Here is a 14,464-nt window from a genome sequence, read left to right on the forward strand (position 1 = left end):
GGCACAACTGACCACCTCTGGTCATTAGAGACCCATGTAAGACTTAATAAAGAAGTCCCTCTTGTTCACTATAGTTGACGCCAGTGCTTATATTCCTGCATATCCAGCCTTACACAGTGATAATTTCCTAGGTCCTTTTACCAGATAAGGGAAGAATTAGATACGTACTGTGGTTGCCTGAACCATACCTCTTGGAACTGAAGCCTTCAATTAATTTCCATAAGAATTAAGCAGATTTGTCCCAACATCTTAAAACAAAAGTCACAAAACAAAAACAAGCAGCATAACCTTTATTTGGTGTTACAATAGATGTACAGTGCCCATGATGCTGGACACTGAATCTTACTGTTTGATTAATTTTTTTTGTATCTAAACAGTTCTTCTGTTCAGACATAGCCATGTGCTTTTTTTTTTTTTTTATATACACACACTGACCCCTGCAATCACTCTGTCCAGTTAACACTAGAAATATTTGTCAGGGGAATACATTATCTTTATTATAATTAGGGGAAAAATCAAAGAGAAAAATCTTACTTTAATATCTTTAACCTGACTGATTACATGTACTGTACATACCTGTTCCAAAACCAATGTACTTAGAAGTTTCTAATTTTACGCACTTCATTATTCAAGTCAAAATGCTGTACATCTGCTAGTATCCACACAATCGTACATTCCTAATAAAAATGCACCCTCCTTTACACCTTTTACTTTCTTTTAAGCATCTTTTTTTGAAAAGGAATAAAGAAGTTGCAGTTAGATCTATATTTATTTAGAACAAAACATATACTACATTGAAAAATAATTTTATCAAAACCAGATTCCAATCAATCATGAATAATTTTCAGTTAATGGTTCATGTTGAAATTGCACTTTGCAGATTTATCTTGATCATGTTTTCAGTTCTTTTTCATTTTACTCTCTCTTTCTTTCAGCAGAGACTGCTTCCTCTGGATTTTTCTTCCGTGAATGTTTGTATTTGTCTACATATGCTTTCACTAGATTCGCCACTTTTGCAGAATTGACTTCTCCACTCTTGCTATGACAAACCTACAACAGGAAATATATATATCACACACACACACATCCTTGTCAATTCTTCACAGATGTCAGTAAAGAGTTACTCACAGATAAATAATGCTTACTTTCACTAAGATGGGCAAAACAAAAGAAATCAGGAAGGCTGTTCTATTAATTTAATAAGGCAAGATCTACCTACTCCCCACTGTTATTTTTTTGTCTATGGAATGAACAAATGTACCTGTGGTTGCAAGGTGCTGAGCACCCTCAACTCATTACCTTTTTTCCAATATTGCTGGGGATGGGGTGGAGCAATTAAAATATTAATGTACGTATATTTTTAGACTATTAAAAAGTCGTTCCCGAATACAACTTACTTTATCTACTGCTTTCCGCACAATTTCTTTATATTCCTCCTTGGTAATATCTTTATTCTGGTAGAAAGGTTTAATAGCCAGTTTTACCTCTTGTGCTGCTTTTTCCTGAATTAACAATTTCTGTCAAAAGAAAAATACCAGATTTTTAGGTAAGTATGTATGCAATTTTTTTTTTAAACATGAAAAGATTATTTAAAGTTAATTCGAAAATCAAAGTAAGAAAGGCTTTACAGACTGAAAGTTTCTCTTAAATTAAGGCTGTCAGAAACAGGGTCAACGTTCTGCCTTAATATTTGAACACACAACCAACTTCCACAGATGTCAATGAGAACCACACATACTAATCTGGAGCAGAATGTGGCCCCACTAATTAATTACACTTTAAAATATTTTTAAGTATTTACAGAAGTGCAGCTCTAAAAGTATTAATATTTTGTTAGATAAAAAATTAAGTTAATTTGTTTGTTTTTTGTAGTTACACAGTTTCCATGGAAGTTTAAGGATGACAGCAATAAGTATCCCATACATAAAAAAGGAGATTGACACATTTGCTCTCTAATTTTAACACTGTAGAATTATATATATTGCTCTCAACTCTGAACTTGCCTGGTCTTTCTTCGAGCTATCTGCGCTGGCTTCCACCGTAACACTTACTTTGCCTTCTGCAAATTTTACAGCAGCATTAGAGGTTTTGATGTGACTTGATGATGTTGCATTACCAGAACTTGGTCCCTGAACTGTTCCCACATTTCCCAGGACTGCTGTTGGAGCAGGCAAGAGTGGTGCACTCATGTTATTACTTACATGAGGAGCACTAGGAATACCCTGTTTTAAAAAGTTACCGGCAGTTAATACATTATTCTTCAGATATTCAATAACTGTTACTTTCTAGAACTCTCAGCAAGTGTAGTAAATGCACGAATACCACAGGTACTTGGGTTAGCAGCTAATTTCTACATCAGCTGTTGCTATAGCAGCCAGCCACTTTTATATAAAGATTAACACACACAAGAACAAAAACAGTTAATGAAAGCCTGAACAAAATAAATGCACCTTGCATCATGTTATTAAAGTTGATGGACCCTGGCTGAGGTGCACTTCTACCTACTGGGAAAGAATTCCCAAGAATGGTGCTGCAAATGGAAATGGACATGTTCAAATTTAGGTTCTGAAGGCAAGTACTTCCCAGCTTTTAGCTCTCATGGCAGTGTACAGGAATGTGTCTGTTAGATAAATCAGTTCCTAGATCCTTCACACCTTTAAAAATCACCACCAGCACCTTGAAATGCATACACAAAAAGGAAAGCTTATGCAAGTGCTTGAGCTCAGGTGTCAGAATGTTTGTCCATATGTCTTAGAAGGTTTGCTTCTGTGTTTCGCAAGAGGTGGAGCTTCTTGTGAACTTCAAGAGTAGCCATAGCCAGCGCTCAGTCAAGACTAGAAGTAAGAGACCAGAAGGCTACACCTGAGGAAAAGCCATTTCCCGTATATTCCGAGATATCAGCAAACGGCACAATGGACCATTTCTGCTACCTTGGAATCAAGGAATAACAATAGTGCCAACAGCTCCTATAGGTGCAAATGCCGCCTCTTGCCTGCTGCTCCAAATGCTTCTCCCTAGAAGCATCACTTCTATATTATGCAGGTTGAGTCACAGCCAGTTTATATTTATCCAGATTGGGCGGTAGTGAAACTAGAATTTGAGTTCAAATGTAAAGGAGATATAGAGCTGGATATCAACATTACACTGATAACAATCCAGTTAAAACAATCCTTAACCTTCCTTCGTTGTTTCTTAGAAACACTGAATAGGAAGGGAAAAACTGGAATGTTGCAGGACTCGCACAAGGACAAGTAACTATGCGACACTACCCTGAAAGACCTCTCTAAAGAAGGAGCAAATCTATTATATTCCCAAAAGACCCTTCAGGCAACTCAGGGCATGTCTACGCTACAGCGTAGACATCTCCTATATTGACAGAAGGGGTTTTTCCATCCATGTATTTAATCCATTTTTCCAAAAGGCAATAGATAGGTTGATAGAAGAATTCAGTCAACCTTGCCGCATCTACATTGGGGTGCAACGTTTTCACGACTCTGAGGTTGATCTAATTTAAATGTAGACCAGGCCTCATGGTCAATGATATTACAAAGTGCTAAAAGATTCAGGACTCAGCATGGACACCATTCCATAATGAGAGAGGGGCAGCACGCAGACATCAGTAGTCTCAGTTTCGTATCATACTTTGAGCAATACATCTTACTAAATACTTTACAGTCATATTTATTGAGTCACTGGACAATTCCATTAGCGAAGGGTTCACAGAAACACTTCCGCTCTCTCATGCTTCCGGTATTAGAATATTCAATTTCCCATTGTAAAAATCTAGTTTTAATTATTTCAGATAGCAGACCTAAACCAAATAGACAATCAGCCTGCATTTTAGTTATAATAGTATTTTACCATTGTGTCTGCAAAACATATGAATGAATATGACACATTTCAAATAAGTCAATATTTCCAATGGTTATGCCCTTTTGTTTCTGTGATGTTGAGGTTGTGGATATTAATGACTGACAGCAATGGAAAAGAAACATTTTCTAGAACAGTTTCCAAACTTAAGATACAGAGGGAAGGCTACCAGATTAGTTTGGGGTCACAGGCCAAGGCTGAGGATCAGCATAGATAAGAAAATGTGCAGGACCCCAGATCAGCTTCCACATTCTACAAATGTGCTGCTGTGTGTTCAGGTAATGTGTTAGGTAACCTCCTGAAAGCCACCCATCTTTCCTCAGCATTCCTGTGTGGCTCCTAATGTAATGACTGGCTGTGGGAGAAGCTCACATGTACAGAGCTGATGGCTAAGGCAACAGCCCACCAGCCCAAACTTCACTTCTCTGGAGCGCCACAGGAACTACCAACCTGGTGAGGCACAAAGATGCCCCACTATCTCCAGCAGAACTGAGACTAATGATGACTGGAGAAATGGGGTACGGACTGCAGCACCAAAGGGGAGGGACAGAGACTATACACAATAGGTAAAAGAGCCAAAATAAAATAAAGTAAAAATGATTAGAAGGAAAAAAAGGATGAAGACATGGGGAGGAAAAAAAAGGCAAGTGGAAAAGAAAAACAGACACAAGCAATGGCATAAGGAAATGGTGCAAGGGGACATTGTAGGGGTAACCCTGTGCTGATCCATCCCAAGAGTGGGCGCCAAAAAAAGGTTGGGAATCACTGATTTAGAGGATTGTTAAATGAGACAACAAAAGCTTCCTCATACTACAGAATATATAACCTTTTCCAGAGCATAAAGCCACCACTCTGCTGAAATAGGAAGAATATTCAGAATAATTTAGTATCCAATTTCTAAAAACTACTAGAATTGAAATCTCTTTTGTACACACAAAATTTGATAGTGGACAAATTATGAGGAAACAATACAACATTCCATTCTTGGTTGACATCTCTGGGTGCTACTGAACTACAAACAAACAGTAAAAATTGTGCATTCTGGCTAACGTTTTAAAAGATGTTTCAGAACAAATCAATTTCCCCATAAATACTTCTTTATCATCTTTTTCAGGGGGAGGAAGAACTGTTATATAACTGACAAGTTTTAGAGTACTTTAATATACATACTCTTGATCGATGTAACACTGCTTAACTATGTTTTATGACTACATTGATTAGACCGTGATTTCTGAAAAACATACCTGCAATTGTTTTCCATCTGGTTGTGAAGCAATGTAGCTGACTTGCTGAGATGGTGGGGGAGGAGGTGGAGGTGGTGGTAATCCCTGAGCATTGGTAGGAGCAGCTACCTGTATGAGAGGTACTCCTGTATGGAGATGCATGGGCAGCGGAGGATGAATGTTAAATGGATTGTGTTGGATGTTCATAATAGGAGCATGAACACCCACTGGATATGGGAAGATATTCATAGGCTGGTGTTGTGCATTCACTTGTGGCATTACATTCATTTGTTGCTGCATCATATTTATTGGTAGCTGAGAGCCATCACCTGGTTGGTTTGTTTGGTCTTTGAGGTTTGGATCTATTAAAAAAAACCAGAATATTTAAAGTACAAAATACGTATTTCTATAGAGAACAGAGACCCCCAAGAAACACCAATTTAGAGGTTTAAGGAGTCAGAAAGTTCAGGTTGCTCTGAGAGCCTTTGCTTTGAATTCTCCAACTACTCATTTATACCACAGCTTAAAATGTGTTATATTTTACTGAAACAGATTTTTCAGCCAAAGTGCAGGAATGCAACACACATTCAACTCGTCATTACTGAAACATAAGCATACATTTTCTCATGTATGCAATTCTGGGTGTCTGATTTGCACAACCATGCTATAGTTATTTCTAATAACTGTTCTGTAGTATAAGGATATTTATACTCTGATTGGCTAAGAGTGCTTATTATCCAGACTTCAGGGATACTAACTGTATGGGATGGTGACATGCTCCCTTACTCACAACGTTCACACTCTGTGCCAGAAATAAGTGTTTATCTCAACACTACTTCCCCACTTTAACAGTAGGCAATAAATAAATAAATAAAATATATTTAAAGACTAAAATTTACATGCAAGTAGTAAAACCCCAAAAGCTAAGGAGCTGGGACTGTGAAACTGCTGAACTGTTTAAAAATCCATTGACTCACTTTCTTTCTATGTGATTGAAATAAGTGGGAACTGTGTCACTGAATTCAAGATCAAGATTTGACCTTTCCTCTTATACCTCACCCTCTCCACACGTGTCTCCTTTTCTATAGGCCAACATGGCTCTGTCTTACTGAATTTATAATGGAAGAATTTAATCCTCTCCCTCCAAATTCAGTTTTCAACAACAAAAATACATTGGGCTATTTTGAAGAGGATTTTATGGACATGTAGGAAGTAGGGATTAGGCATAGAGATGGAGAAAGAAAAAAATAGGCGAAGAAACCGGGACGAGAGCAAAGGTCGGAATTTTTTTTGTAAGTTTTATGTAACATCCCATTTGTGTTCTGTAGTTTTAATTTTTTAATTCACGTTTCATAACAATTTCAGAGTATTAATAACTTGAGGGAGCTTTCCACTAATTCAAAATTAATCACATCCTGAGCTAGTAACTCCTCGGCCTTCTACTTCAAAGTTTATTCAGCCCAGAATATTTTTATTAACTTAACAGGAAACACTCAAAATGATATTTCAGTCCCACTGGGTGGGGATGTTCACTGTAACAAATATGGAAGAGTAACACTTATATAAAACGTTTTATTTACTCCTAGTTCTCCGAATGCCCTTTGATATTATTGCAGTTGTGTATATCTGAAAAAATTATCTTCTGTACAAATGAGGACTTTTTTTGCTGTTTACTCTTGTAATTAATAATAAACCTATGTTTATAATTGTGATGCCAAAAACTAAAGGATCAAGACGGGTAATAAAAGATTTTTCTCCCTCTAGGTCAGCCATCTGCTAATTAGTAAGAGCATAAGACATTTTTGGATTTATAAATACTTTATAACATGAAAGCCAATTTCACTCTAAAAATGCTGACTGCTACATTATGGTTAGTGCCATCAAGTTAACACATTATCAAATCTGTAACTTGTATACGTTTTCATTGGCAACTTAAGTCTTCCTTGAAGAAATCACCCTTTTTAAAAAGGTAGTAAGTAGTTCATTACGTTTCTCTCCTGTTCACTCTGTACCAACGATACCACGGTGTGTGTAAACTCTCTAAAATAAGCATGTACATGGATTTTTTTTTCTTTTTCTTAAGGAACATATTTGATTGGTTGCACCGTAGTCCCAAAGACTCAAAGGCCAGTTCTTAAGTTACTGAACATCCAGCCCAAGAGTGTATGTAGTGTACAGACCAGGGTGAAGAAAAAAAGGCGGCCTCCCTTCTTAAGTAAGCTTTTTCAATTTTGTTTGCTGTGCGACTGCTAGTTAGCCTTTGCTGCATAAAACAGTAAAGTGATAGTGTCAAATTCACATAATATTTGTAGTATTTTTTTTTAAATAAAGGAGAGAAAAAGGAAAATTTCTCCATTTAAATACTATGAAAATCAGAGAAAAATGAATACCTTGCTCAGACGTCTCATCTTCTTGCCTCACCCATCCAGACTGGGGACTTGAGGAATTTCTCCCTCTTCTTGAATAATAGTTCTGTACATCTGCAGGTAAAGTCTTTCTTACAGCCCAACTAGATGCAGATGTCCACCCAGACCTATCAGCAGGCGTATCAAAAGAAAAATCTTGTTCACTCTTACGCCTGTATGGTTGATGTTCTGGGAACCTTGCAGTCTCATTCCCAGAACTATTTGAGTTTCCTGAGAGGGGTTTTCTATTTTGCCAGTGGTTTTCATTCTGGTCTCCATACATGAAACCACCTCTGCCATGGCCACCTCTGCCACGGCCACCTCTGCTGCGATTTGAAATCCAACCTGAACCAAAGTTTTTATTCCATGAATGTCCTGAATTATCGTGTCTATTTTCTTCCCATTGTGGATCTTTAAATTTGTCTCTCTCTCTGCTCCTAGTTTCAGGAACAGAATTTATCCTTTCCATTACCCAGTCTGGACAATCATTCTTATGCTTTTCAGAAGAACATTGCTCATCTGTACTTTTCTCTGTATTGTCTTTTTCTTTTTGTATATTTTCATTCTGTTTTTCCTGTTCACTTCTTTTGTATCTATCATTTCCTCTGGGACTTCTCCAGCTGTCATTTGTCCATCTCTCTTTCCACCGAGGAGAGTGACCATCTCTTTCATTCCTAATGAATGAAGGACCCTTACTTCTTGTTCTTGATCTGGATCTTGATCTAGATCGTGACCGGGATCTTGACCATCTCCTATTTCTTCTCTCTCTGTCATGATCTCTCCTTTGTCCATCTCTATCACTATCCCTGTCTTTGCTTTGAGACCTAGATTTTTGCCTTGGAGAGGAATCTTTAACTCTTGACCGAGAAGGAGATCTTCTGCCTTCCCTGTCAGTCTCCCTTTTAGGAGACCGAGATGGTGTTTTCCTGCCCCCTCTAACAATCTCTCTTTTTGGAGACCGAGAAGGAGATCGCCTGCCCTCCCTGGCAGTTTCCCTGTCAGGTGACCGAGACCTCCTGCCCTCCCTGATAATCTCTCTTTTGGGAGATGGTGACTGAGATTTCCCACCCTCTCTCCTAGAAGGAGACCAAGTCGTTGATGGAGAGTGAAATCTAGACCTTCTAGTTCGAGTCTTTTTATCTTTTTTAAATTCTGTTGAGCATTCTGTTTCTTGAGAAGAAGCTTCATCTTTTTTGTCAGAAAGACCTGAGTGTGATACACAGTTTTCGGAATCTTGCTGCAATGAGTTTGCCTCCTCTTGTTTTATACTATCAACTGGTGATGACTGTTCAATTTGAGATTCAGCCTGGTCACTGCAAAATGAGTCACATTCCATCGGTATCATTTCATTATTATCCTCATTAAAGTGTTTATTAGATTGTTCAACATTCACCTTGAGTAACTCTGTAGTTCTGGCCTCTTCACATACAGGTATGGGCTCCTCTTCTAAAGACTGGTCCAATTTGTTAATGTCTAGAGAAATATTATTTATTAATACAGCTGTTTCAGTATCTTGAACAGTTTTTATGTTCTCAATATTTGAAGTGTTACAATTTGCTGCCTGATCTTTGTCCTCAGAATCATCAATTTCTATGGATTCTGGATGCTCAGTCAATTTATTTCTGGGGCTATCTAAAGGCTGAACTACTTTTGCCACAGATTCTGGATACTCAAGCAATTCATCTTGGGGACTATCTAATGTCTCATCTACTTTTGTAGGTGTTATTGAATCCTCAACTAATTGATCTCTGTGACTATCCACTGGCTGTTCTATTTGTTCAAGAATATTTTCACAGACATCTTTATTTTCAAAATCTGTAACATTTTTATTAACATCTTTTATTTCACATTTCTGAGCCTCTAAGGTTAACACAGGAGATTCTTGGATATAAGAACCTGAATCTGAATTTGCTAGGGTATCCTGTTCTTTGTCACAGTCTCTGGTAAGATCCTCACTCTCTATATGTTCACTGCAGCTTTCCAAGCCATTAGCAGACTCTGTTTCTGCATTATTTTTATGCATAAGGCAAGAGTTACTACTTTCAATATCTGACAGGTGGTCTTTATCTAATATTGGAGGTGTATCAGACTCAGCAGCTTGGTCATCTTCCACTGAATCGCTCGATGATTTTTCAGAACGCAGAGAACTTCTAAGTTTCTTTTTAACCAAAGGTACCTGCTGTTTAACTCCTCTTTTAGACTTCCGTTTTGAAAGTGGTTTTTCTGAATCTGCAGAAGAAACATTTACAGTTGAGTTATTGTCATTGGGGGCATCACATCCAGAATTACTTGATCTTGGTGAGCTGCAAGATTGACTCATAGTCTCAGTTTTTCTGTTCCGTGCAGATCTTCTAGGAGTAGTATTTGCAGTCTTCTTTCTTGTTCCTCTAGTACCAGATGTGCCAGAGGCTTGTTTTTTCTCCTCTCCTTCTTGTGTACATGCAACAGCATATCTCTTTCCTGAAGGATCTAATATAAAAAAGTATATATTAAAATTTAGTAAATATATTAAACGTAATGTGAACGCAAACATGGTATTTTAAGTTTCATGAAGAACAGATACTGATGTGTAGCACAATAGAAATTTTGGTATAAGACCCCACCAGGGCTAAATCTAGCATGTTGTCCGACTTATACTGTTTCTTCAAAACAACAGAAATAGACTAAAAAAATTAACATGTTGGAGATATACTGGCAAGGCTCCTTGGTAGCAATCGCATTAAAAAAAACGAACAAGCAACCATGTTTCACCACAGTGAGTCTTACTATTACCATTTGAAGAGTTAGAATGAATGCCATTTAAAAAAAAGTTACCATTCACCACCTGTAGTGACTAATTTACAGCAGAATTTTCCAGTTCAAGCATAAGACTTATTGCAGCTCCAGAATGCTAACATTCAATGCTGCTGCAAGATACATTTTTTTAAATGGGCATCAATGCAACTGTGAATTACCACATGAAAGGTGGTTAATTAACAAGTGTATATGATAGCATAATTCCTGATAAAATCTTAAATTCACGGTTTATAAATAAGACTCTAATTTCACTTTGCCATGGAGGATCCCAACTCTGTTGTAAGGCTCCCTGACTTCTCCAGCACTATAGTGACTAAAAGTGGACAATAAATTCTGCAGCAGCTTCTGGCAAAATTAAAAATGAAGTAATATGAAAAATATTATAAGAAGCACAGTATCCTTTTTGTTGGTATGATACTATATTCCATTTACTCTGCATTGGCCATAATTTTGAATTTTCAATGGGCCACATATTTTTGTACTGGCACTGCTTAATAGTTGTCATAGCAAAGTAGGAGGTTTTGGTAGCTGGAAAAGGGACAGTTGGGACTTCTAATACCCAGGCAGGCATGCGGGGTGGTTAGCACATTTGCTTTTTTTTGCTAAAATGATCAGCAGTGAAACCGTTATCAATATAGATGTTTAAATCGGGTTTAGGTTTCAAAATGTAATGGAAGTTAAACATCAGTTCTTAAAAGTTAGTGTTTCAGGCTGTATGCGTAAAGCCAAGATAACAGCACCAGTTCATGTTTAAATTCATGCTTTTAAGGTTCTCTTTTCAACCATAAGGGCTAGAAACAAAGGAAATTGATTACATGCTTACAAATTCACAATTCCAAGTCTTAATATAACAGATTACTGAACACTTCTGCTTTCCATGCTTTTACAAACAAACACATTTTTAGTTTAATAGAATCTGAATTAACCAAGATGGGAATCCATGAAACAAATGTATGCAATAGTACAAAACCCTTCCAGCTGGCAAAGTATAAACAGACTACATAGAGGTGTCACTTACTCTGTAGGGTTATAAAATTTGACAACATACTGTAAAGGTATGTATCAAAACATTAATAGAATCACAGATTATAAAGGCCAGAAGGGACCACTGCAATCATCTAGTCTGACCTCCATAACATAGGCCACAGGTATAGCTGTAGGATATTTTTGAAGTATGGGAAACAGAGATTTCTAAAGTTTTCCCATTCCACATTGGCATGAACCCAAAACTTTTCAATCAAGAAACCAGAGAGCGAGTGCATGAGTGAGTGCAGACTAGCAAAGAGCCCACGTCATATGGGAGGTGGATACCCAGGTTCAACTCTCTGCTCTGCCTGATTGAGGTAAGAGACTTGAATCCAGGTCTCCCACATTTCAGGTGTGTCCTAACTACCTGAATATTGGATATTCTCTCTCCCCGGAAATTCCATCCTGGACCCCTTCCACAGGAAAAGGGTTTGTTTCCACAAATTGGAAATTTCTAACCAATAAACAAAAAAAACTAAAAAAATTCCTGACAGCTCCACCATAAGACTACTCTGAATTATTTTCAGTTTGAATGAGAGCATCTCTTTTAGAAAAAAAATCTGATTTAAAATATTTCCAGTGACAGAGAATCTGCAACAGTTGACAAGTAGTACTACTATAAGGAATATGTATTAAAGATGAAGAGGAAATGGGTTTTAAATGGAGGCCCCAGACTCTCAGAAGGAATGCCAGGTGACTAAAGCTATTTAAAATGATAGCATCAAGAAAGCAGTCCCTGATATCCTGCCAAAGTGGCATCATATTGGCCAACTAGCATGTACTTGAGGTAGCTGCCTCAAACATACGAAGTGGAAAGTGTGCCTAATCAGATCTTCAAACCTGATATAGCCATAGCAAAATGAGTAACAAATCCCTCCAAGCCAAAAGGTGTTGCCACCTCATAAATTTCAGCATATTGTACTATTTGCTTAAGTCTACAGATTCAACATAAAAACAGCCATACTGGGTCATACCAATGGTCCATCTAACCCAATATCCTGTCTTCTGACAGTGGCTAATGCTGAATGCTTCAGAGGGAATGAACAGAACAGGGCAATTATCGAGTGATCCATCCCCTGTTGTCCACTCCCAGCGTCTGGCAGTCAGAGGCTCAGGGACATCCAGAGCATGAGGTTATGCCCCTGACCATCTTCGCTAAAGCCAATTGATGGACCTATCCTCCATGAACTTATTGAATTCTTTTTTGAGGCAAGTTACAGTTTTGACCTTCACAACATTCCCTGGCAATGAGATCCACACGTTCTGCCTTGTGTGAAAAGGAAGTACTTCCTTTTGTTTGTTTTAAACCTACTGCCTATTCATTTCATTGGGTGACCCATGATTCTTGTATTACATGAAGGACGTGAACAACACTTCCTTATTCACTTTCTCTATATATCCCCTTTAGTCATCTTCTTTCACAGCTGACCAGCCCCAATCTTTTTAATCTCTCCTCATATGGAAGATATTCCATACCTGTAATCATTTCTGGTGCCTTTCTCTGTACTTTTCCCAATTTTAATATTAACCTCTACCCTGATATAACGCGACCGATATAACATGAATTCAGATATAACGCGGTAAAGCAGCGCTCCAGCGGATCAAAGCAAGTTCGATATAATGCGGTTTCACCTATAATGCAGTAAGATTTTTTGGCTCCCAAGAACAGCGTTATATCGGGGTAGAGGCATCTTTTTTGAGACAGGGCAATCACATCTGGATGCAGTATTCAAGGTGTGGCCGAACCATGGATTTATATAGTGGCATTATGATATTTACTGTCTTATCTATTCCTTTCCTAATGGTTCCTAACATTGTTAGCTTTTTTGACTGCTGCTGCACACTGAGTGAATATTTTCAGAGAACTATCCATGATGAGTCCAAAATCTTTCTTCAGTGGTAACAGCTAATTTAGATCCCATCATCGTGTATGCAGTTAATATGTTTTCTAATGTGCATTACTTTGCATTTATCAACATTGCCATTTTGTTTCTGAGTTATTCAGTTATGTGAGATCCCTTCACAGTCTGCTTTGGACTTAACTATCTTGAGTCATTTTGTATTGTCTGCAAACTTTGCCTGCTTGCCCTTTTTCCTGATCATTTACGAGTATGTTGAACAACACTGGTCCCAGTACAGATCCTTGGGGGACACAGCTATTGGCCTCTCTCCATTGTGAAAACTGACGATTTATTCCTATGCTTGGGGAGGAGGAATAGCTCAGTGGTTTGAGCCCTGGCCTGCTAAACTCAGGGTTGTGAGTTCAATCCTTGAGGGAGCCCACTTAGGGATCTGGGGCAAAATCAGTACTTGGTCCTGCTAGTGAAGGCAGGGGGCTCGACATTATGAGCTTTCAGGGTCCTTTCCAGTTCTATGAGAAGTATAGCTCCATATATTATTATAATTATTTATTTGTCTCCTGTCTTTAAATCAGTTACTGATCCATGAAAGGACATTTCCTCTTATCCCATGATTGCTTACATGCCTTTAGTGAGATACCTTGTCAAAGGCTTTCTGAAAGTAACCTTTATACACTGGATCATCCTTGTCCACATGTTTGTTGACCCCACTCAAAGAATTCTAATAGATTGGTGAGGCATGATTTCCTTTTACAAAAACCATGTTGACTCTACCAATTTACTGTGTTCATCTGATTTTTTTTTTTGATAATTCTGTTCTTTACTATAGTTTCAACAAATCTGCGTAGTACTGAAATTAGGATTACCGGCCTGTAATTGGCAGGATCACCTCTGGAGCCTTTTTTAAAGATCAACGTCACATTAGCTATCCTCCAATCATCTGGTACAGAGGCTGGTTTAAATGTTAAGTTACATACCAGTCAGTAGTTCTTGAGTTCCTTCAGAACTCCTGGGTGAATACCATCTGGTCTTTTGATTTATTACTGTTTAATTTATCAATTTGTTCCAAAACCTCTCCCATCAACAACTTATTGTGGGACAGTTCATCAGATTTGTCACCTACAAAAAAAGTAGGAATCTCCCTCACATTCTCTGCAGTGAAGGCCAATGCAAAGAATTAATTTAGCTTCTCTGCAGTGGTCTTGTCATTTTCCTCAAGTGTTCTCTTAGCAGCCTGATAGTCCAGTGGCTCCACTAATTGTTTGGCAGGGTTAAAAAAACATTG

At 37.9% G+C, this 14,464-nt stretch overlaps 1 protein-coding gene across 2 annotated transcripts in view; it reads right to left on the minus strand.

The window, feature by feature from the left end:
* Positions 1-273: 273 nt before the first annotated feature.
* Positions 274-14,464, minus strand: part of SCAF11 (SR-related CTD associated factor 11) — a 64,548-nt gene continuing 50,357 nt past the window's right edge. The window contains exons 12-16 of one of the 2 annotated variants that reach the window (XM_045032513.1): positions 7,484-9,967; positions 5,115-5,455; positions 2,004-2,222; positions 1,398-1,517; positions 274-1,050 (exon numbers count right to left, since the gene is read on the minus strand). In XM_045032513.1, coding sequence (XP_044888448.1) covers positions 916-1,050; positions 1,398-1,517; positions 2,004-2,222; positions 5,115-5,455; positions 7,484-9,967 — 3,299 coding nt within the window. In that variant the 3' untranslated portion in view covers positions 274-915. The remainder of the gene's footprint in view (positions 1,051-1,397; positions 1,518-2,003; positions 2,223-5,114; positions 5,456-7,483; positions 9,968-14,464) is intronic. The other variant, XM_045032522.1, reaches the window with a different exon arrangement.

This window comes from Mauremys mutica, chromosome 1 (genome assembly GCF_020497125.1).
Source record: "Mauremys mutica isolate MM-2020 ecotype Southern chromosome 1, ASM2049712v1, whole genome shotgun sequence".
Classification (NCBI taxonomy): domain Eukaryota; kingdom Metazoa; phylum Chordata; order Testudines; family Geoemydidae; genus Mauremys; species Mauremys mutica.